The sequence below is a fragment of the Rattus rattus genome, chromosome 2 (genome assembly GCF_011064425.1).
Source record: "Rattus rattus isolate New Zealand chromosome 2, Rrattus_CSIRO_v1, whole genome shotgun sequence".
NCBI lineage: Eukaryota > Metazoa > Chordata > Mammalia > Rodentia > Muridae > Rattus > Rattus rattus.
This window is the reverse complement of record NC_046155.1, coordinates 110,983,367-111,007,246: the sequence shown is the minus strand read 5'-3', so window position 1 is coordinate 111,007,246 and position 23,880 is coordinate 110,983,367. Positions and strand designations below refer to the sequence as shown.

The 23,880-nt window shown below is 35.9% G+C and overlaps 1 protein-coding gene across 17 annotated transcripts in view; it reads left to right on the top strand.

Annotated features, from left to right (window-relative positions):
- Picalm (phosphatidylinositol binding clathrin assembly protein) overlaps positions 1–23,880 on the top strand; it is an 82,384-nt gene that overhangs the window by 43,465 nt on the left and 15,039 nt on the right. For 2 of the 17 annotated variants that reach the window (XM_032893247.1, XM_032893236.1), the window contains exons 9-18: positions 1,224–1,309; positions 3,154–3,277; positions 3,536–3,672; positions 4,219–4,322; positions 10,944–11,093; positions 18,732–18,839; positions 20,622–20,753; positions 20,843–20,873; positions 21,024–21,123; positions 23,760–23,783. In XM_032893247.1, coding sequence (XP_032749138.1) covers positions 1,224–1,309; positions 3,154–3,277; positions 3,536–3,672; positions 4,219–4,322; positions 10,944–11,093; positions 18,732–18,839; positions 20,622–20,753; positions 20,843–20,873; positions 21,024–21,123; positions 23,760–23,783 — 996 coding nt within the window. The remainder of the gene's footprint in view (positions 1–1,223; positions 1,310–3,153; positions 3,278–3,535; positions 3,673–4,218; positions 4,323–10,943; positions 11,094–18,731; positions 18,840–20,621; positions 20,754–20,842; positions 20,874–21,023; positions 21,124–23,759; positions 23,784–23,880) is intronic. The other 15 variants (XM_032893245.1, XM_032893240.1, XM_032893239.1 and 12 more) reach the window with 10 other exon arrangements.

The window sequence follows — 23,880 nt, the reverse complement described above, 5'->3', positions numbered from 1 at the left end:
CCCTTACTCTGGTGGGTCTTTCCACTGCTATAGCATAACAGTTGCACCATGGAAACGCTCACCTCAAGCATGCATAATGACCCAGGAAAATCATATCTCTGAAATTTTCTATCCAGCTTTCAGCAGTTTCACTTAGTCTCATCTTTCCTAATAGATATCCACTATATAGCCCCGAAGAGGGACCTTGTGAACCTTCTATTATTTATGAGTCTTGTAGGTATCCCTTCACCCTCCAGGAGGGAATTATTTTTGAAGATACTCATGCACAACTCCCACACACTCAAAACACACATGTAAACCTATATTCCACATATGGCAGAAAACATGTTATTTGAGTCTGGCTTGTTTTAACTTGATTGTTTCTACTTATGGCCTACTTATATTCTACTGACAGTATCATGATTTCATTTCATGACAATTGAGTAAAGTTTCACTGTGTATGTATACCACATGTTTCTACATTCATTTATGTATTGATGATGTCTACACTGGTATCACACTATAATTAATGTTAACATTAGAAGTCAGCATGCCTGAGCCTGATGCGTTGACTTAGTATTGTAGCTGGGTCATTTGGTAGTTCTAGTATTAGTTTACACATTTTTTGTTTTATTTGTGTGTGTGTGTGTGTGTGTGTGTGTGTGTATGTATGTATGTAGGGAGGCCAGAAAAGGGCGTTGAACCCCCTGGAGTTATGTGTGCTGCATCTGTGACTACAGGCAAACATATGCCGCAGCCTATTTTTAGAAGTCAGAGGACTACTTTCAGTTCTCTATTTTCACTGCAAGTGACCGTGGCCCCTGAAGAACTATCTTGCAAGCCCTGAGATCTATTATTTTATATGCAAATGAAAAATAAATATCTGCTACATTCTCAGTAATTTGTTTTTACTAAAATTTTACATGTATTAAATATTTAGAAATTTTAGGTTCTTACAAGTTTCTTAGGTTTTATACTTATCTTCAGTTCTTAACATTTTTGGTGATGCTTATTAGTAACTTCCAACTAGTTTGTGTTCCAATAATAATAGTTGTATTTTATTATTATTATTATTATTATTATTATTATTATTATTATTATTATTATTATTATAGCTAAAAAATGTCCACCAGTAATTAGTACAAGAAGAATATGTGTCTGTTGTTCTTATGTGAGATGACATTTGATTTATTTTGTCAAATAGTGTAATAGTTATACAATTCTTAATATTTGCCTAATTTCAGGCCCCCAGCAGTCTTCTTGATGCTTTAGAACAACATTTAGCTTCCTTGGAAGGGAAGAAAATCAAAGATTCCACAGCTGCAAGCAGGTATATCTATCTATCTATCTATCTATCTATCTATCTATCTATCTATCTATCTATCTATGTATATATTTACTTGTTTATTTTTTGACAGTTGAAGATGGGGATTGTTTTTTTCAGAAGTAGATGAAATCAGATGAAGTTCAAAGTGCAGTGTCTCCATCTTGACTTGCTTATGTCTTAGATAGGTTTGAATAATAAGTGTCACCATCACTAGTAACATTACAGTAGAAACAGAGTTCCATGAGTTAACTTTAGTTCTTGATATCAGTAAGTATTGACATATTTTAAGATGATAACAGTGAAGCTTTGGTTCACAATTGTGGTTTCAGTGTAAAAACTTAAATGCTTTGGTGCATATGGTGCTTCAAAAGTAAGAGATAACTTTGTATTAATTTGCTCAACTTTTATAATATCCCTGCAGTTGATACAGTAGTAATACCAGGAAGCAAGCCTAGGATGTCTGATATCATATTTCAATTTTTGTGCCTTTTGATGGGATTGATAATTGTCATGTCTTGTTTTAATCAGTTCAACTTTTAGGCTAATTTCCCAGTTTATCTGTCGAATTAAAAATAGAAGTTATCTCTTGTTGACCTTTAAATACAATTTTTTTTGGTTGGGTGTAGTAATTGAATAATTACCATCTTATGAAGATTTTACTTCTTTATTTAAAATAATATATAAAATAGAAAGACTTCCTTTGGTTCTTTTTTAATTTTATATTGTGTTGATTTCACCCCTTTTTAGTAATAAATTTCAAGCAATGTCAGGTACAGTGGCTCCTACTTATAATCCCAGAACTTGGAAAGTTTGCGTTAGGAGGATGCAGCTTTGAGTTTAGCTTAGGCCATAGAGTAAGTTAAGGCCAGTCTGCACTACAGTGAAAGACTCCTCCTGTGTGTGTCTGTACCCACCCACTCCCCCACACAACCCCCAATTCCAAAGGGGAAAGTCCACAAATGAATTGTTAAATAATACTTTGTGCAAGACTTTCATTTTATAGTAGGTTCTTAGAAATAGTGTAATTACCAAGGTGTTGGACCAGTTGGTTGAAAAAAATCTAGTCACGTGCCTTAGGACTTATCTTGATATGATTGACTTTTTTATTTGTCTTAATTATATGACTTCCATTGAGGCCAGATGTAGTTCTTTATCCTAGAATTTAATGTTGGTTCATGGTTTAGTATGGATGAATGTTTACAAAGCCAAAAATAAGAGGTAATAAATTGTGCATGTGTAATAGAGAATTCTATTCTATCAGTCAGAATGGTAGGTAGCAAGTGCACAGAAAGGGGGTGCCACACAGACTGATGACTGAATTGAAGTCAGAATTCCTTTTCAAGGAACCTGGCATCCACTGGGGATAGGTTTTATGAGTGTTACTGCGGAGAAGCAAGCCTAGATGAGGATGAATTACTATTGGTGTTCAAGCTTCGGTGTGTTCTTGTGGTAGAACTGTTAAGAGCCAGGGTGCTAATTTGCATAGGAGCTGTCTCTGAGAAACTGAAACAGTTTTGTTGTTGCTTTTTTATTAGGACTCTTCTAGGAATATAAAGTCTCTTTCCTATTGCTTCCTTGTCTCGGGAGAGGCTATGTGTTCCAGTGTTGCACTTTTTCTAGACTCCGATATTTAACTATGAAAGCCACATATTTGCATTGTTAAAATTGTTGAATTTTCTAGGTCATTGAGTAGAAGCATCTATCTGAAGTAGTAAGTTTAAGTCCATATACTTGTTTTGGTTTGTCAAAAGCAGAGCCACTTCATTTTATATATTTATGTATTTTATATATTTCTAGATATGAAGTGCTTAGCACAAAGCCAAATTACTTTTATCCTCTTACCCTAGGGCTACAACACTTTCCAATGCAGTCTCTTCTTTGGCAAGCACTGGCCTATCTCTGACCAAAGTGGATGAAAGGGAAAAGCAGGCAGCATTAGAGGAAGAACAGGCTCGATTAAAAGCACTAAAGGTAAGTACGTATGGGCATTCTCTTCAGAAGAACAAGTAGGGGGATCATCATATAAATGAACCTTTTAGGTTTTTAAATGTGTTATCAGTCCTACAGGCTGAAACTCAGTTTCATTTTTCATATTTACTTGGAGTGCTTGGTGAAAAGTCAAGGAGTACCCTTCGGCTATCAAAGCAGAATTTGAAAATGTCCGTTTTTCAGAGTCTGTACCAACAGATCTAGTTTTATATTCCTTATGCTTAGTTCCTTTCTCAACAGGAACAGCGTCTAAAAGAACTTGCAAAGAAACCGCATACCTCTTTAACAACTGCAGCCTCTCCTGTGTCCACCTCAGCAGGGGGAATAATGACTGCAGCAGCCATCGACATATTTTCTACCCCTAGTTCTTCTAACAGGTACAACGAGCAGTAAGGATATTTGAATACTTAGTATAAGACATTATTCAAATTATGTTTTATAGATTCTGTGAGTTTGCTTTGATTTATGATTTTATGTTCACAAATTACTACAAAAGGTGTAATAAATAATACATTTGGTATACTATCTAAATATAAATAAGGTTATATTTTATATGCTTAGAAAATCAAATATGGCTAAATTACTAATTATTGATTGGAATATAATGTAAAGAAATGAATATTTTGGGGCTGGGAGGGATGGATATTCATTAAGTCTTTACAGAAAAGGTGTTACTCCTGTTCAATAGAGAGTTAAGACATGATGCGGAGTTATTTTTCTGGGCCTCTTTAGAATTATGTTAAATAAGGAACATGCCGTTACCTTGCTAGAATTGTTTTTCTTTTTAGGCTTACATTGAAGCTTTTCACTTTATAAAAAAAAAGGTTTTGTTTTGTTTTGTTTTGAGGTGGAGGGGGCAGGACACAAACTAATATAACAAAGTTCATCTAGAAATAAAACTGCTTTTCGAAATATTTTCCTAGCACATCCAAGCTGCCAAATGACCTGCTTGATTTGCAGCAGCCAACCTTTCATCCATCTGTCCATGCTATGTCAGCTGCTCCTCAGGTAGCAAATACATGGGGAGGTAAGTCTTCATTCTGTTCAAATGTTGTGTGCCGTTCTTCCATTTGCTGTATGTCGCTTTCTACCCTTCTCATAGAGTGTTTGGTTATAGTTGACACATGGGAACTTGAGAAATATAAAAGAACAGTAAACTCATTTTTACTCCTGATGAAAATTTAGGATAACTGAAGTATTAAATTCATAGTTAATTATGGAATAAGGTTTAATGAAGATGGAATTAAATATAAGAGGAAGAACCACTTTCTTAAGTATCAGGTCACTTCTTTAGTAAAACTCAGATTGTGTTATCAAACAGTGAAGCATGTTGTAACCAGGTATTGCATGGTAATTCTTGTATTTTTTTAAATTGTATTTTAATTTTATTTATTTAATTAACTTATTTTATGTTAAATGTTGGTTTAACTTAGACCTGTAAGATAACAGGAATGTCCTTCAATAGGTTTTTAATTCTAAGATGATCACGGTTTAACACCTTTAAAGCAGAGTGGCAATGAATGTCTATTTTGCAGTTTTAGTTGATTTAAAATCCTCTCCTTTGCATGGATTTGGTGTGTATGTATTTTTACACATACATACATACATACATACATACATACATACATACATACATACATACATGGATTTGGTGTGTATGTATTTTTACATACATACATACATACATACATACATACATACATACACACACACACATACATACATATGTTATTACTATATAGTCACCAAAAATTGCTGGAAAGAGATTTTCAGAAAAATGATGCTAAGTAGAAAACTATAAAACATAGTAAAATTTGCTTTCATAAAACATTTGAATTATTAAATTTTTACAGAACATGAAATAGATTTTCACCTTTGATCATTTGAATTAAAAATACAGTTTTTATGCTTCTTTCCTTCCTTTTTTCTTCTCTCTCCCTTCCCATCTCCTCCAAGGTTCCTTTGTGTTTTCCTGTTTTGGTGTGGTAACGCGTACTGCTGCCAAGACATGTCACACACTGGGCAGATGCTCTGCCATTGCGCGATGTCACCAAAGACAACTGCTCTGTATACTAGAATCTAAGCTCTGTGAAGGCAAGGGCTATCATTAGTACCCTAGAGAGCACTTCGTGGTGCTTGTCGTGGGGGGCTTGTGTTGTGCCAAGGTGCACATGTGGAAGTCAGAGAACAATTTGGTGGTGTAATTTTCTCCATCCACCTTTAGGTTCTAAGGATCCAACTCAGGTCTCTACTCTGAGCCCTGTTCTTCTCATGCTATAGCCTAAGCTGGTCTTAAACTCATGGCAGTCCTTCTGCCTCAGGCTCTACATTTTAGGATAGTAGGGATGGAACCATCATACCCAGCCCTAGAATACTTCTTGCTATATGTAGCTATAAATTATTAATATAATAAGTACGTTGTGGAATAAATGGACAAATTTTTCTTCAGGACAGATTGAATCTATTTCAAAAGGAATAGAGAATTAAGAATTATAAGCACTTGATTTTTTAAACATGTTTTGTGTAAACATTAAGGTTAGCTTAACAAAATCTTGAGATTTGAGCATAATTTCTAAAGAAAGTTGTTTAATAAGTATTTTAGAATTATTTTCAAATTAAACTATAAGCAGTGAATTAAAGGTTAAGAAAGGAGTTTCTTGGTGCTGGAAAGATGGCTCTTGCCAAGGATCTAGTTGAGTTCCTAGCACCCATGTTGAGCAGATCAAACTACAAGTCTGACGCCTCCAGCCTCCTTACACAATTACATTCCCATACAGAATCACAGACAGAAACAGATTAAAGACAGTGTAAAAATAAAAAATAAAGTTTCCCTTCCTTCTCTCCTCCTCCCCCCCTCCTTGCCTCTTCCCTTTCCCCCTCCTTCTTTTTTGAGACAGTGTTTCTCTATATATCCCTGGCTGTTCTGGAACTTGCTTTGTAGACCAGGCTAACCTCGAACTCACAGAGATCCACCTGTGTCTGCCTCTCCTGAGTGCTGGGATTAAAGGTGTACAGCACAGCACCTAGCAGAATGGTGTTTCTTAATGTTCTAACAGATCCCGGTATTACATTTTGAGTTTGATACATTTTTATTCTTCTTTCTACTTAATCTCAGTTGTACATTTTTAAGGGATGAGGGTTGGAGGAAGGTCTCTATTTGTCCTGGCTGTCCTGGAACTTGCCATGTAGAGTAGGCTGGCCTCAAACTTCGAGAGTACCTCATATCTCTGCCTCTCTCTGATCCTTTGCTGGTATTAAAGGCATACAACCACCATGCCCAGCTCATTTGGAGTGTGGGCTGGAGAGATGGGTCAGTAGTTCAGAACACTTGCTGTTCTACTTAGATTCAGTTCTCACTGTACATGTTATCTCAAACATTTCTGTAACTCCAGTCCCAGGAAATCTAATGTCCTTTTCTGGCCTGTATAGGCACCAGGCATGCACACATGTATTTACGTGGACTCAGAACACTCACATGCACATAAAAGAAAAAAAATAAATATATTTTTCAAATGTTAGCATTATTAGTGAGGCCATTAAGTAGTTTTAACGTCTTTCCTTTTTAATTTTTTGATAGTTAGCATTTACTTATTTATTTATTTAAAATAGTTGATGGCTCCTTATTAGTCCTGCTTCCATGAGTGGTCAAGACTAAGGGAAAAGAGAGGATGGGCCGATTGGTACAAGGAGAGGATGTTTCCACAACATTCCCTTTACACATAGAAGTAACAGATAGACAGAGTCTTTCTTACAGTTGGAAGTTAGTCTTCCATTAACTTTATTTAAAACTGTATTTGCTCCTTGAGATTGATTGTACTCATGAGTCATTTTTCCATTATGGAGTCCCAAGGACCAAACTCAGGTTGTCAGGCTTGGTGACAAGTGCCTTTATGTGCTGAGCCATGTCACCAGCATTTCTTTATTTTAAATAAAGATGCTAAAAAGTTGTTATTTTAGCTAGACTAAAGTTTTTATAGGTAAGTATATTCATTTAAAAAAATGAAGATGTAAAATTCCTTTTGAGTATATCATGATCAGTAACTTGAACAATGATAAGTAAAACTCTCTGGAATGATTTAACTCATGCAACAGATGGCGTGTTTCCTGAGGAAAGTGGTTTTCAATGATTTCACTCTAGAACAATGGTTTCGTGTCCTATTAGCAAAAATATTTTCTAATAATCTATATAAATATATGTAGCCATGTGTGTATAATAATTTTGTTTTAAATTATTTTGCTTTGTTTGCTATTTCTTTTAGTAATTTGCACCATGTTTTAGCATTTACCTTGTTACACATGAGTAACGAAGACTTTAAAAATATAAATTGAATGCTAGGCTTGATGGCATATGCCTTTAATCCCAGCACTAATAAGGCAGAGGCAGGTAGATCCCTTATGAAAATGAGGCCAGTTTGGTCTACAGAAAGAGACTCCATCTCAAAACAGACAAAATCGAACGCAATGGGAAGAGGAGGAGTAAAAATCTCACTGTTTCTTTTCCAAACCCTTAACATGTAAGGAAAGGAATGTAGTCTTTACTATGAAGCCTTTAATTTACATTGAATTAAACCCCTACTTTCTCATAAAAATATTTAACTTAACTTGGTAATAGTTTTAGTGTTTGATTTCTGCATGATGAGGTAGCTGAAGTAAAGGACTTCAGTCAGTACAATAAATGGTTGAGTTATTGTTTATATCCTTGATGTTCAGATTAGGATTTGGCTTTTTAATTGAGACTAATTTATAATAAAGAAATCTTACATATAAAAGAATTCATCAACAGTAAAACAAAAAAAAAATCTTTGTTCTGTTTTGTTTTGTTTTAAATAATGTGGCTGCAACCCAGAACCTCAAGCATCGTAGGCAAATGCTTTGAGGTTGAAATTTAAAGCCTGCTTAGACAACATGAGACCTTGTCTAAGACAAAACAGAAGGTAAATATAATGGACAAAATTATTTTTCGAAAGTTTTAAGGGTGTTAGGGACATCACTCAATAGCTCAAATACTTTCTGCCCAGAAAACCAGAGGTCGAAAATTTGGGTCCTTGGAATCAGTGTAAATGTCAGGTAGTTATGGTACCCTATTGGTCATTTCAGATTTTTAGATGCTAATTGGAAACACCATCTTATGAGTAAGCTTGCTAAATTGACTAGCAAACCTAACCTGAATAGAGGTCAAAGGAGTTATAGATGTCTGCGTCAGGCCTCCACGCCCATACTCACACAGACACAGAACATATCACTCACAAGTACACTTCATGCACATGAGAGAAAGATAAACACAGTTTTGAGATTTGTTAGTTTAAGTTAGAATAGCCAGAACATCATCATCATAATAGTTTGTGCCTATTATTTTGTCTACTAATTAGCACTACCTAGATTAATTGCAGTGTTTTGTCAAATAGAACAAATGCTTGCTTTCTTATTGTCTGATTGGTCTACCATGAGTGTGGATGCACATTTTTTTTTTTTGCATGTTTTCTATTATTTGCTTAGCAAAGTAAAATGCACTTTAAAACTATACATTATGCTGGGCCATGGTCAAGCACACTTTTAATCTGAATGCTTGGAAGACAGAAGCACACAGATCTGTGAGTTTAAGGCCAGCCTGGTCTACAGAGTGAATCCCAGGTTGACCAGGGCTACACAGAGAACAACAAACCTCTACATCAAGTATTTCCAAAGGATACGTCCAACTCTGCTAGTGAACTCTAAACTCAAATGTCCTTAGTATCCAAGGAATTACACTGGATAGATAGCTTTAATGTAAGCACCAGTGCTTATTTACCAAACCAGGGTCCCTGATATGCTCAGTAGAAATGAAAACCAGGCCAGTTGGATGGTTCTCAACAAGACTTGAGGCTGAGACAAGTTTATTTCAAGCAATTAGGCCTTTATATACTTATCAAAACAGAATGTATCTGTGGCTGCTATAATGGTGGTTGCAATCTAGAAAGGGTGTGCAGGATTAGTGTCTAGAACTAATTGTTCTGCCAAATGCATACATGCCTCCCTGACTTCTATGTTTCACTGCCTAAGGGAGTGCGTACCTTGGTTTCTCAGGAATTAAAAAGCACTCAGAGCGACAGAAGCCATGGCCTCTAACTTAAGAAACCTATGTCACATGCCTCTCAAGGTGACTAGTCCACGCCATCTGCATGATTCTCTGTATATTGCATTCTGGCTGTTTACTGTTTATTTCTGATTTCTTTTTGTTACTTCCCATTTCTCCCCCTACTGCTCAGTTTTTGATTGTTTTTGCATGCGTCAGAAGGACGTTGAAGGGGTTGGGGATTTAGCTCAGTGGTAGGCCCTGAATAAAAGCTCTGAAAAAAAGAAGTAAAAAAAAAAAAGGACGTTAAAGTATCATTTGAGTAGTTCATTACTGTATTTCGTGGTTTGAACTGATTTTCTTAGTGTTAATTGATAGCCTATAGGAATATTTACTTCCTAGACAAGTACTTATGTTAAAAAAAATTAAAATATTATTTAAAGAGGTTTTGTAATTAAACCCATAACTGTTATTTTCTTGTGATCTTTTTTTTTTCTCCTGGTTTTTAAGTCCGTACATTTAGAGTTAATAAGTGCTTGCCTTGATTTCATTGACTCAAAGAGAAGTATACCTGTTGTAGTGAGTGAGCTGGCTAGCTGGCCCTCAGTTCTTTGTGTAGTTATTGTTGATTTTTGTAGTCTTAAAGCAGCAATAGATCAAAGAGGTGACTGGGTGAAAATCTTCTTGATGCTATATATTTGTTATCCCTTTTCCCCCTTTTTCCTTTAGTTAACTGTTTAAATCTTAAGAGAAAGCTTTCATCACTTAGAATGAGGCATCGGAACAGGAAATATCTAATTCAAGAATAAAGATAGAAAATTGGAAGGAAAAAAGCTTCTTAGTTTTTTGATGGGAACATCTGTTATCCTGTAGGAAATTAATTTAAGACTTTCTTTCAAAGCTGTTCCCAGACTGGACAGTCATCTTTCTTAATTGTTAGCAGGTCCTTTCTCTTTTCTTTCTTTCTTTTTTTTTTTTTCTTTTTTTGGAGCTGGGGACCCAACAGGGCCTTGCGCTTGCTAGGCAAGCGCTCTACCACTGAGCTAAATCCCCAACCCCCTTTCTCTTTTCTTAAACCTTGTATTCATTTTGTTTTAGTTTCCTGATTTTAGAACTTAAACAGGAGTATTATAAATGTTAGAATCAGTTTTTTACCTTAATTTGAAGTGACTCCTTAATTATTCAAATTTGTTTATACTATACCTTTACCAAATGTTTTATTTCAACGATGTGAGTAAACAGATTATGCCCTCAAAACCAGTATTCTCAGCTAGAGCAGGTACAAGGTGAGTGGCCCTTAAAGAAATATTTTGGTGGTTATTCTCTTATTTAACTATGTGACTATTGGCTTTCTCATATGGGAGAGGAAGTCTTTCTGTAATGTTCTGCTGTGATTGTTACTGGAGACATTTTTTCCCTAAGGATTTCTATGTGTTAAATACAATTCTTTCATCTTAGTTATTATGTATATATTTGTGTATAAAATTAATAATAATAATATAACTACTACTTTTCACTTTGCATCTTTTGACTAATCACAATACTAATGTATTACTTCCTTTCTTCATTTTGCTGTAATTCACTTGGACTGCACAGATCCTTTCTCTGCTACTCTAGATGCTGTTGATGATGCCATTCCAAGCTTAAATCCTTTCCTCACAAAAAGTAGTGGTGATGTTCACCTTCCTATTTCTTCAGATGTATCCACTTTTACTACTAGGACACCTACTCATGAAATGTTTGTTGGTAAAGTACCATTTAACTTTTTCCCCAATTAATGTCTATACTAAGGTTGCTTTTTTATTTTTATTTTTTCTATGTGTTAGTTACTTTTAAAGTGCTATGGTGATTACTTTGGATTTTAACATCAAATTTTAAAATTAACTGAAGTGATAATGTAGTAAGATTCTTTAAATACTCCTGGTTATATTTAATCTAGACTTTAGGAAACAGATTTCTTTGAATTTTCTGTGTTTTGTCTGCTGTAGTGTAATAACTTGTGTAGTATCCTGTTAATTAGTTTACAGAATTAATAAAAGTAGCATGTACACATACATGTTTATATGTATGTACTGGAAGGAGAGCAGTTATTCTTATTAAAACTATTGCAAATCATAATTTCATATTGCCCTAAATGATACTATCCTGAGTCTCCTTTCATCATTTCATTGCTTGTCCAAAGATAAAAGAAAAGAGAACGTGTTACATTTTAAGTCACAAATTCGAAAAGTGATAGTAAGTTTTAAAATATATACTAAAGTCGAAAAAGAAAAAGCTAGAATCTTTGTCAAGGTTGCTTTGTCTGACTTGTGTTTTAATTCCTTTTGGTTCCTCTATCCCCAGTCCTTCCTTTTTTCTTTCATCCTGTATCCCTTGTTTATGTGCCTTGTCAGAATTGTCTTAGTACTCAAGCTTACCCTGATACTGCTCTTATATGTCATGAGCCTTCTACGTTGCTGGCTTACTTTGTTGATTTATTATTATACAAGAGAAGCACCCCCCCTCCCACACACTGTAAAGTAAGTTTTCATAACCTCCTCTCCTCTACAAGGTAGGTCTTACTGTGTATCTCTGGCTGTTTTTGGAAAACACAGTATGTAGATTAGACTATCCTTGAACTCTTGGAGATCTGCCTGCCTCTACTTCCCCAGTCCTAGGTTTAAAAATATACCCTACAACAGCTGGCTCATTTTTCATAAACTTGTTAAGAATAAATAGGCTTGCTCCCCTACATCCTCCTCCCTCCCCCTTTCACCTCCCCTGACCTGCTCTGTTACTGAAGATTGAACCTAGGAACTTGGGCACTCTCAGCAGATTATACCTCTGAGCTATATCTCAGTCCTTACTTGCTTTTTAAGTTGTGTCCCCTATCTATTCTTGTTTTCCTTTTTTTTTTAATCACATTATGATTTTATAAGAAGATACCTTATGCCTTCTAATCTATACTTATTACTTAGATATCTTCGTGAGTGTATTTTACCTTAATTTTACTAGCTTGTAGAATTTAAAGCTCTGTATTCATTGATTTCTTTTCAACAGTGGTGGGTTTTTTGATTTATTCATCTGTATGTATGTATATGTCTGTGTATGAATATATATAGCATGTGTGGGTGAGTGCTCTTGAAGGCCAGAAGAGAGTATTAGTTATACCTGGAGCTGGAGTTAAAGGCAGTAGTGACCCACTTGATTTGGATGCTAGGAATTGAATTCTGGTCCTTTGGAAGAGCTGCAAATACTCTTAATCATTGAATCACCTTTGTAGTCCTGCAAATGTGTTTTTGTTAGTGTACTATAATAAAAATAAGCCCAGATAATTTTGTGTGTTTATGCACAGTACTTGATTCCCTTAATTTGTCATTAAATGTATATATGCAGTCTGGGAATGGTTGGTGTATGCCTTTAATCCCAGCACTTGGGAAGCAGAGAGAGGTGGATCTCTAAGATTGAGACCGGGGTGGTCTATACAAGAACCTGTCTCAAAGAGCAAAAAAATGTATGTATACAGCACAAATGAAGAAGTGAGTTTCTTGACACTTTAAAAGGGAATTTATGAGGATATTTGATAGAAAAAAATGTTTGTTTTTGTTTGCATTCAAGTTCTACTTTAGACTAACTTTACATAATTATTTAGTCTTTGTGAGTCTATGAAAGTTGGTGTTCTTGTGGAGCAGTCATGAGTTTATATGTGAATGTTTAATGTCTAACACTATGCCAAACATTTACAAATATCACAAAACTATCATGAAAAGCACTTTGTATAAGTGGAATGCTTCAAAATTTGGATATATTTCTTAACCTAAATTGTTTATGCATCTTTAAGGCTGATTATTTGCATTGCTTTTATTTGTAGAATTGTTGAGTCATTTGTGTTTCCAGAACCCACATATTGTCTCACAGCTGGTTGTAAATTTCATTTTTTTAAAAATTTTTTATTAGATATATTTCTTTACTTAAATTTCAAAGGTTATTCCCCCTTCCCAGTTTCCTGTCCATAAGCCCCCAATTCCTCCCCTCCCCCATACAGGTATTTCCCCCTATACATCCCCCTTATTGTCCTCCCCCCCCATTCCCCTGCACTGGAGGTCCAACCTTGGGAGGACCAAGGGCTTCCCCTTCCCCTGATGCCCCAACAAGGCTATTCTCTGCTACCTATGCAGTTGGAGCCCTGGGTCAGTCCATGTATAGTCTTTGGGTAGTGGCTTAGTCCCTGGAAGCTCTGGTTGGTTGACATTGTTGTTTTTATGGGGTTGCAAGCTCTTTCAGCTCTTTCAGCTCTTTCAGTACTTCCTCTGATTCCCTGTAAATTTCCTTTTTTAAGGTTCCAGAGCACTCTTCTGTCTCCTAGGGGACATAAGACAGGTACTCATTGCACACACATGCAAGCGGAGCATCCATACGTAAAAATATATATTTTAAAAATTATTATAGATAATAGTAAAATTTTATTTTTCTCCTGTTTGTATAAAGTGAATATATAGGATAAACTAAAATATTCAATAATATTCTGGAATCAACTAACTGGATATTCAAGTGTTAATTCTATTACTAAGTAAATCTTTGGCCTTAGATGAAGTTGTTTAATCTATTCAGTTTGCCAACCCAGCCAGTTTCTCTTTAAAAAAATTTTTTTTAGTGTGGCATGCGTCCTCTCTACCAGCTCCAATGTTCTGGGTCCTCAAATGAAAGACACACACACACACACACACACACACACACACACACACACACACACACAAAGACACACACACCTTTTTTGTAGTATGCCTTTTTTTTTTTTTTTTTTTTTCGGAGCTGGGGACCGAAGACAGGGCCTTGAGCTTTGCTTGGCAAGTGCTCTACCACTGAGCTAAATCCCCAACCCCTTTGTAATGTGCCTTAATCAGCTCAATAGCTGGGCCACTCTCAAACCTACATGTGGCCAATGCGTCCCCTCTGATAATCCTGAGTTATCACTTACTAAAGTCTATATTCCATCTTTGCTGCCTTAGACCCAATTGGAGGTGGGGCTGGGGTGCCCTGGGGCCACTCTTCCCCACTCTTACAGGATTGGTATGCGCTGTCTCCTGTGCCTCTCAGATCTGACTTTACTCCTTCCCCAGCATGGCAGTTGTTCTTCCTTCTTCCTCTCCCAGTCCCCTTAGCCACAAATTCTAAAGTCCCACCCATCTCCCTGCGCAGCCTTTGGTGACCAGCAACATTATTTACCAATCAGAACCATCTGGGGGGCAGGGAACCTCCATTTCTTACATGTAGAGTCTCCTGAAATTTTGGGAACCCAATTAACATAATACAAGCATTAGACAAAGTCCACCATAGGTTGTGGGCATATATCTATATGCAAGCACCACAGCTCACATGTAGACGTCGGAGAACAATTTGTTGCAGTTCGTGTACTCATTCCACCCTGTGGGTTCTAGGATTGAACTAAGGCTTGATGCCTTTACCAATTGAACTATCTTGCTAGCCTGTTTATTTTTTTTTCCCCATTTTTATTAAATTGGATATTTCTTATTTACATTTCAAATGTTATTCCCTTTCCTGGTTTCCAGGCCAACATCCCCCTAACCCCTCCCCCTCCCCTTCTATATGGGTGTTCGCCTCTCCATCCTCCCTCCATTACCGCCCATCCCCCAAGAATCCTGTTCATTGGGGGTCCAGTCTTGGCAGGACCAAGGGCTTCCCCTTCCACTGGTGCTCTTACTAGGCTATTCATTGCTACCTATGCAGTTGGAGCCCAGGGTCAGTTCATGTATAGTCTTTGGGTAGTGGCTTAGTCCCTGGATTTCTAGCCTGTTTTAAAAGGTGTTTGGGATGTTTTTCTGTCCCAGTGCTAGTTATTTTGGGCCTCTCAGTTCATATATTATGAGATTGGCTCCAAATATTTGTCTGTGGATTGGTGCTGACCAATGACGGTTTTCTCAGGGTCTTAGGTAAAGCAAGAGTAGGTTCTTTCTCTTTCTTTTCTCCCTCCCTCCTCCTCTCTCCCTCTCCCCTTCTTCCTTCCCTTCCCCTCCCTCCTTCTTTTCCTCTCCCTCTCTTCTCTCTGTCTCCCTTCCTCTTTCCCCTTAGAGTGTATCTTTTGAAGTAGTGGTGTTAGTTGGGTTTGTTGTTTGCTTATTGTTTGTTGAGGTAGTGTGGCCCAGATTAGCCCCAGATGCCTTCTGCTTCTACTCTCTGAAAGTGTTTTTGTTCTTGTAGCTTTCCTCAGTGTTATGTACCTATATGTCTGTAGGATGTGTTTGTGTGGTGTGTGTATGCTATGCCCTGACATGGAGGTTAGTTTGTGGAGTTGGTTCTCTGCTATGGAGTTCTGGTAATTGGTCTCAGGATGTGAGACTTCCATGGCAAGATCTTTACCTGCTAAGCCATCTCGTTGGCTCAACATTGAGGTTTTGTGTTTTTGTTTGAAGTAGCTTTTTAAGTTGAGAATCCTGCTAAGTAACTGAAAAAATGACAGAAGAATGTTATGTTAATCATATCTTTACTTTTATTTATAGTTATTATAATTGATATAATAACTTATATGTACATTTATTATACATTTATCTACCTATATCAATGTGTACATGCACATTGATATACAGAAAAGATGACTATCTTAGAAATATGTTGCTTGCTTCCCCCAGACATTATTACAAATTATTTGAAATTACATTTTTGTCTTTGTAGGATTTTTTTTTTTTTTAGACTTGAGGTACATGTTTTGGTGTTTTTTTTTTCCTTTTTAACCTTTCTTTTTGTACTTATAGCTAATTATTTTTTAGTTATTCAATTAATCACCTTAAAGACTTGAGAAGATGGTTTTCCTATAATAGGAAATAATGAAGTTGTTTTAAGATTGCTGTAAAGGGACATTATAAAAGAAATTGAGCATTAGCTATAATATACTAGATATAAATTATTGTTACATATATGGCCAATAGGGTAGTGTTCCTTTAGCCAAAATTAATCCAAAAGTCCTTGAAGAAGTATACATCTTACAATGTGGTGGTAACATGAGCACATGTGTAAGCACTATAATGTTTTACACTTAAGAAGCTATGGGAAGGGCTGGAAAGATGGCTCTGGGTGAGAGCATTGACTGCTCTTCTAGAGGTCTTGAGTTCAAATCCCAGCAACCACATGGTAGCTCACAGCCATCTGTAATGAGATCTGGTGCCCTCTTCTGGTGAGTCTGAAGACAGCTATAGTGTACTCATAATAAGTAAATAAATAAATAAGTAAGTAAATAAATAAATATTTTTTAAAAAAGAAGCTCTGATAAGAACTATTATTAAGCCCATAGAATGTTAAAATATTGAACACTTACAATGTTAATAAATCCAAGAGTCTAGAATTCTGAGATCCTTTTGAAAGACTGGTCAAAAGATGTAAATACTAAATGATTTTATACTATGTATTTGTTTCACATCCTGAGACCAGTGTTTTTAAAGTAAAAGTAATTTAAGGGTTAAAACAAGGCCAGACTTTAAATAATATTAAAAACCTATGGATCTTAAATATTCATATTATAACCCCAGATACTAGTTTAAACTGGGATCACTAATATGTACACCACTTTGTAAGGAAGGGTATCAGAAAACCATTGGAGGGGCTGAAGAGATAGCTGAGGGGCTGAGCACTGGCTGCTTTTTCAGAGGATCCAGGTTCAGTTCTCATATCACATGGCAGTTCACAGTCGTCTGTAACTTTAGTTCCGGGAGATCTGATGCCTTCTTTCACTCCACAGGATCCTGCTTATGTATGGGGCATATAAGCTCACACGATCAGGCAGGCACACACACACACACACACACACACACACACACACACACACACACACACACACACACACACACACACACAAAGAGAAAGAGTAAGAAACAAAAACTTTTAAAATTGCTTAAGCCAGCAGTGTTCTTCATATTCTTGGGAAATTGAAGTGAGGTTTTGAAGATGGGTCTCCTCTCTGGGAGAAAGAGAATCTATGTAGAACTTGAGAAGTTCCCTTGTTGATATAAATGCTAACCTTCTAAAATCAGGTGCTTTTATTTATGTTTTTTTCATTCTGACTTGATAGAACCTAGGAAGCAAGAGATTTTAGAAGAAAGTCACTACAGCCTCATATAAGAATCTCTTTTTGGGATCCTTTGCAGACTATTTACCTAAATATTTTTAGTGATTCAAAGCTCCTCAAGTCATGCAATAGGTAACCTTTTTAGATGGTTTTTAATTATTTTTAGCTTCTATAATTTTACATACTCAACTTTAGGAAAATATAACCTGAGAATTAAAGCTTTTATGTTTACTCAGCATTAGCAGGTCTCCGAGACTCAATCTGGGTACTTGTTATGATAGCACTATTAGGTCCGGGATAAAATTAGAAAGTGAGGTTGTTTTGTTGTATGGGTCTATGTTTCAGGCTAGTTTTAGGTTAATTAACATACTTGGTCCCATACCCGTCATTCCTAGTGTTAAAAATGGTAAGTGAATTGAGAGAGTAAATGGGAGTTGAAAGAAGAATTTTTTTTTTTAATATGTTCTAAAAACAGGCAGAAACATTTGTGAGATTGCAACTTTTAGAATTCTGGCAGTTCTCAGATTATCTTAAACCATATAATTTTTGGGACAGTGATATGGCTCAGTGGGTTAAAGGTGGCTTCTGCCAAGAAGTGAGACCTGAATTTGTATCCCAGACTTGCATGGTGGAAAAAAAGAACTAACACTCAGAGTTGTCTTCTGACTGTAGCACACGCATGCCCACAAGCATATACACAGGCACACACAAATAAATGTAACAGGAAAACGGTTTTCTTTTAATTGTAACCATTTGGGTGAAGTAGGGAAAGCGAAAGTAGGTAAGAGATACAGGATACAGAAGGTTGTAGGAAGAGAGATAGCATGGTGTTTTAAATGACTTCATGTTTTAAGAAATTATAAGATGCAAAATTAATATAAAATACAGGAAAAGGTTTCATTTCTATGATGAAGTAAACTCATGGTTCAATATATGTTGTTTATTCTGCGTTTTCTTAGTGGGAGATTTTAATGGAAATGTAGCTGGTGTTGTTGATGGTTCATTCCTATAATCTCAGCATTTGGGTGCTGAGACAAGAGGATCATTTGGACCACAATGTGATACTATGTCTTTAAAAAACAGGAATGTGATATATAATGGATAAAACTTTTGTTTTAAAAACTAGCTTTTTTTGTTAAGGAATTTATTACTTTCCCAATTCTATTACCATTATATTAAAGGTAATTTATAGTGATTTAAATTAATTTAAAGGTAATTCATAAGTGAATTAAGTGAATTTAAAGGTAATTCATATATTTCACATTTATATTTAACTATTGATGTAGTATGTAGAGAATTAAGGATTTTTGCATTTTGCTTTTTCTTAGGATTCAGTCCTTCTCCGGTTACACAGCCACATCCTTCAGCTGGCCTTAATGTTGACTTTGAATCTGTGTTTGGAAATAAGTCTACGAATGTTGCTGTAGAGTCTGGTGGTAAGAAACGAATTTTTGTTGTTTTTATTTAAAATATGATAGCATTTTAATGTAGATCCTCTATAGAAAACGTGATGCTGCTTTTAGTGTTTATAAGTTGGAGTAAATTGATCTTCTTTCCCCCAAACCACTTGATGGGAACTTAGAGTATTAATTTTACCTTTTTCTTGGTAGCATTTTAGAGTTTAGAGAAGTTTTCTTTGTTCCATTGCACAAAAGAGAACAATTTCTTGGTAAAGTGCTAAATTGTTAGTGACTATTTGGAAAGTGCTATATAGCTTTTCAGTCATAAGTTTTTCTTCTGCTGAAATGAATACTGACCATTCAGTATTACAGTGTGTGAGGTTATTTTTTTAAACTGAGGACATAGTGAGTAGTACCCTGACGTGTTTAGATAGGTTCTACATAAGTAAGCAGAGTATGTTAAAAGGTTAAAGGCGTTTTTGGAAATTATTTTAATAGTGATTATTATTAAGGTGCACCTACAAATTTGTATTTTAAAAACTATAAAACTCTGGAATGAGGATTGTACTTTATGTTTCTTGTTAGCTTGAAGTTTATAAAGTACATATGAACTTTAATGTTCTAATTTTACTCCTAAAAGGAAATGACCACTGACTTTGACTAACAATTAAATTTTAACTTTAAAACATATTGAGGTGTTTTTAGTTACATAATATATAATTAGTTATCCATAAAGTAAGAAGCAAGCTTGTTTGTATGGACAAAGACTTTATTTAGTGTATACTAGTAGGTTTATAGTTTTATATTTGAAAGATCATTTGCATGTGCACGTAGGCACATTTGGAGGCCAGAAGAGGGCATTGGATTCCCTAGAACTAGAGTTATAGTAGGCAGTTGTGAGCCACCATGTGGTAAAGGGAACCAAGGGACTCATCTCTCCAGTCCCTGACGTAGGAGCAGGGTGAGAAGCTCTCTAATGTATGCCCTCTTGGGCATGTGAGATGGCTCAGTGGTAAGGATGCTTAACTGCAAAGCCTCATAACCGTAGTTCAGTCTCCAGGATTCACATTGGAGGAGAGAATAAACTCCTTCAGGTTTTCCTTTGACACATACACATACATGTTTTTTAAAAAACAGTTTATTGTGGCTGAGCATGTTGGTATGCCTTTAATTCCACCACTAGGAAGGCAAAGATTGGTAGACCTCTGTGAATTCGATGTCAGCCTGGTCTACATAGATGTTCTGGCCCAGTTAGAGCTATGCAGTGAAGACCTGTCAACCTTTTTTTTCTTTCTTATTTTTTTAAGTTAAAAGATTTAATATTTTAAAATTGTGTGTACAGAGGTGGGCAGGTTCCTGCACAGAGTGCAAGTACCTGCAGAGGCTAGAGACATTGGGCACCCTGGGCTCAGGTTACAGTGGTCCCACCTGATGTGCCTACAGAGAATCTCTCAGCCATTTCTTCAGCTCCAATATAAGACATTATAAAATATTCTTTCTCAACATAAAAAGGGACTTTAGGATTGAGTGTTTAGGAAAATTGTGCTGGAATAGGGAGAGATTTACAATCCCCTTTGATAGTGTTTTGTTATCACCCCCTTTAACCTGGATATGATTCTGTCATTAGATCTTAGGCATACTATTTCTGTTACGTTCACTTGAAGATGGCAGATTTTTCTTCTTTCCATGTGAGGGCATTTCCCGTGTTCTGGGAAAACTTCCAGTGAGTAAACAAGGAGAAAAGAGAGAGAACTCCTTAGAAAGCTGTAGCCCATGAAGTTCCTTACGCATCCCATTTCATCTGTTTGTAACTTTAAGGCTTTGATGAACTAGGTGGACTTCTCAAACCAACAGTGGCCTCTCAGAACCAGAGTCTTCCTGTTGCCAAACTTGCGCCTAACAAATTAGTGTCTGATGACTTGGATTCATCTTTAGCCAACCTTGTGGGCAGTAAGTAGTCCTTTGCTTCTTCAGTCATCCTTAAGCTTAAGTTGTTCATTAATATGATTCTAGTTTTTAAATACTTTTCTCTTTCTTAGATCTTGGCATTGGAAATGGAACCACTAAGAAGTAAGTGTCTTATTTGTATTATTTAACTATTAGATAGAACCTGATGTTACCATCACTTCAGACATACATTTAGCGATGTCAGCTTGGTACTATAAATGCTCAGTATGCTCATATTGTACAGAAACATTGTGTGTTTGTGTTCATTTAAAGTGATGTAAGCTGGAGTCAACCAGGTGAAAAGAAGTTAACTGGAGGATCTAACTGGCAACCAAAGGTTGCACCAACAACTGCCTGGAGTGCTGCAACAATGGTGAGCTGGAACAGTTACATATTACTACCTGAACGTATAACAAACATGTAACATAGACATAAGTAGAAACATTATTACTAAGTTTTATTAAGTACTTCATTGTTTCTTTAAAGCTGATTGACTGTCTTTGTCAGGCACATTTTAACCCCTAACCTGTATTTAAAATGATTCCATATTAGACATCATTCTAGTGCATAATGTGTGACTGTGATAAGAGCTATTATTTTTCTCCCACTTGGTACAAACACAGTTACTAAGAAGTGCAGCAGTGTTGCAGAGTTCTTGAGTAATGGAATACATACTTAGTGTGTCACCTAGAAGCAACAGATAGGGAGCTCTTTATCATACTGTCTTGTTGCTCTCAAATTTATTTCTTTTTTGTAACATAAAATCTTTATATCCTTTAGACCTGATGATGAGTAAACAATTTATTTTCTTAGGTTTTCTTAGTATTATATAGTTTATGGAGTTGATTCTAATTATTTGTGGCCACTCAATATTTGATTGAAGTCCCCCTGATAACTGAATTAGTGAGCCGTTGCTAGGGGAAACATTCATATATTTCACATTTTAATTTCACATCCTAAAAAGCTGCATTCTAAGCCAGACATACTAGTGCATGGCCTGTAATTCCAAAATTTGGAGGCAGAACCTCTAATTTATTCCATCTTACTGAGGAATGAACAATTTACATACCTCTGCACATGTTCATGAAAGTACTGTGAATGTTGAACTTGGAGATTATAAAGTTCACTTAATACCAAACAGATATTAACAGTGTTTGTTAGTTAAGTAGCAGCTAGAACTAAAGAAGTTCTATTGATGTTTTAACTACTGTAAGGCATTGTGAACCCAGAATAGCTTATGACCACTTTTCCATCTTTGGCCTGCTTTATCTTCATCTACCAAGTTTCTTCTCCCTTAGTCAGGGAAATACATACCCCTTTCTTTCAGTGGGATGATAGCAGGGTTTTGATCACTTAGGTGCTGTATAGTCTAACTCCCCCCTCCCCCCCCCAGTTGTTGTTAGAAAGCTCCATTGTGTTTAATAAAGTCCCTTGTAGGATATTGCTCTCTTTACTTTGGGTTGCTTATATGCTAAAGTTGTGGGCTGAGGCTAAATCTGTGTACTAACAAAAGTTTTGGGGTTTTTAAAGATTTATTTATTTATTTTAAGTAGTGAGTACACTACAGCTGTCTTCAGACTCACCAGAAGAGGGCATTGTATCCTATTACAGATGGTTGTGAGCCACCATGTGGTTGCTGGGAATTGAACTTAGGGTGTCTAGAAGAGCAGTCAGTGCTCTTAACTGCTGAGCCATCTCTCCAGCCCTTGACTACTTTTAAAAGAGTTAATAGCTTTAGACTTTATAAAATAAAAGACTCAAGTTTAATTTTGTTGGTTTTGTTTTGTTTTAAGGAGGCAGGTGTGAGCCTGTGCAAAAGTTTTGTTATATAGCCCAAACTGACTCTGAATTTACTAAGTGGTCCAGATCAGCTTCAAATGTACCATCCTTCTCCCTTGGCCTCCCAAATACTGGAATCACAGGTTTCTAACACCATGTCTGGCTGCATAGTTTAGGTTTTTACATACAAACACAGCATATGCACATGACTTAAAGTAAGTGTAAGAATATAGTGTTCTCTCAGGAGAGTTGGATATATGCATCACTTTGAAGTACAATATTATCTGTGCTGCTTTTTTTAAATCCCCATGTGAATAGAGGTTGAAAAACTGATTTAAGTTGAAACCTGATTCTGAATCTAGTGTTTTTCCATTATGGCATTCCTCAGTGACTAAAACTGCTGGCCACAGTTAGGTTAGTGGGCTTTCTGGCTGCAGATAGGATTATTCATTAATAATGTCTGTGCAGTGCTGTAAGTACTACAACTAATATGAAGTCATAGTGGGTATTTGCTTATTTAATGTTAAGTCAGTATCCATCCAAAAGCTTTAGGTAGTATTTACCTTAAAATTGACTACTAGAATGTAATAAACATCTAACCATCTAGCATTGTATGTAAATTGTCAAAATAACAGTGTATTGTATACGTTAGTGTGAGTCATCTCTTAAGATATCTTCCTTAAGGTATTTGTGTGTGGTTGATAGTTTATTTTTTGAGGTCTAACATGTGGGGGCCTGTGATGTGACTCACTGAGAATAAACTGCTGCTTATGGTGTTTCTTTACATTTCTAACCTTTTGATTAATTCTTAAACACTGTCAAGGTTTTTAATTTTTAAAATTGTAAATAAATACATTTATTTTATTAAAATATCTGTTATGCCACAAACTCTTTTCATTGATGGTCCTGCCCTGGTGGTAGACATGTGGTGTCACATTATTTTGAGAATGCCCTTGAATTTTCCTTACTGATGTCACTACTTTGTTTTAAATATTTGTAAATATTTGTAAATAGTAAAGGATTGTGTATATAAAGGAAGATAGCTAAGTTCATCCCTTTTCAACCTTGATAGTGTTTTGGTAACAAATGTTATTAGATATAAAAATACCCAGAATTTTAGGTAGTGAATGTACATGTAAACTAAAATGCTCTCTGTGTATTTTGTTGTGTAAGTACTTGCTCTAATCCAGTGTTATTGCATTATGTAATTGTTCTCCCTGGGAAAAACAGAATGGCATGCATTTTCCACAATACGTAAGTGACCAAAAACTAGCCTCTTTTTTTCTTTTTTTTTTTGCAATAAATTGGCATGCTATTAACCACCGCTGCAGCAGAATCTCATAACCTTCCG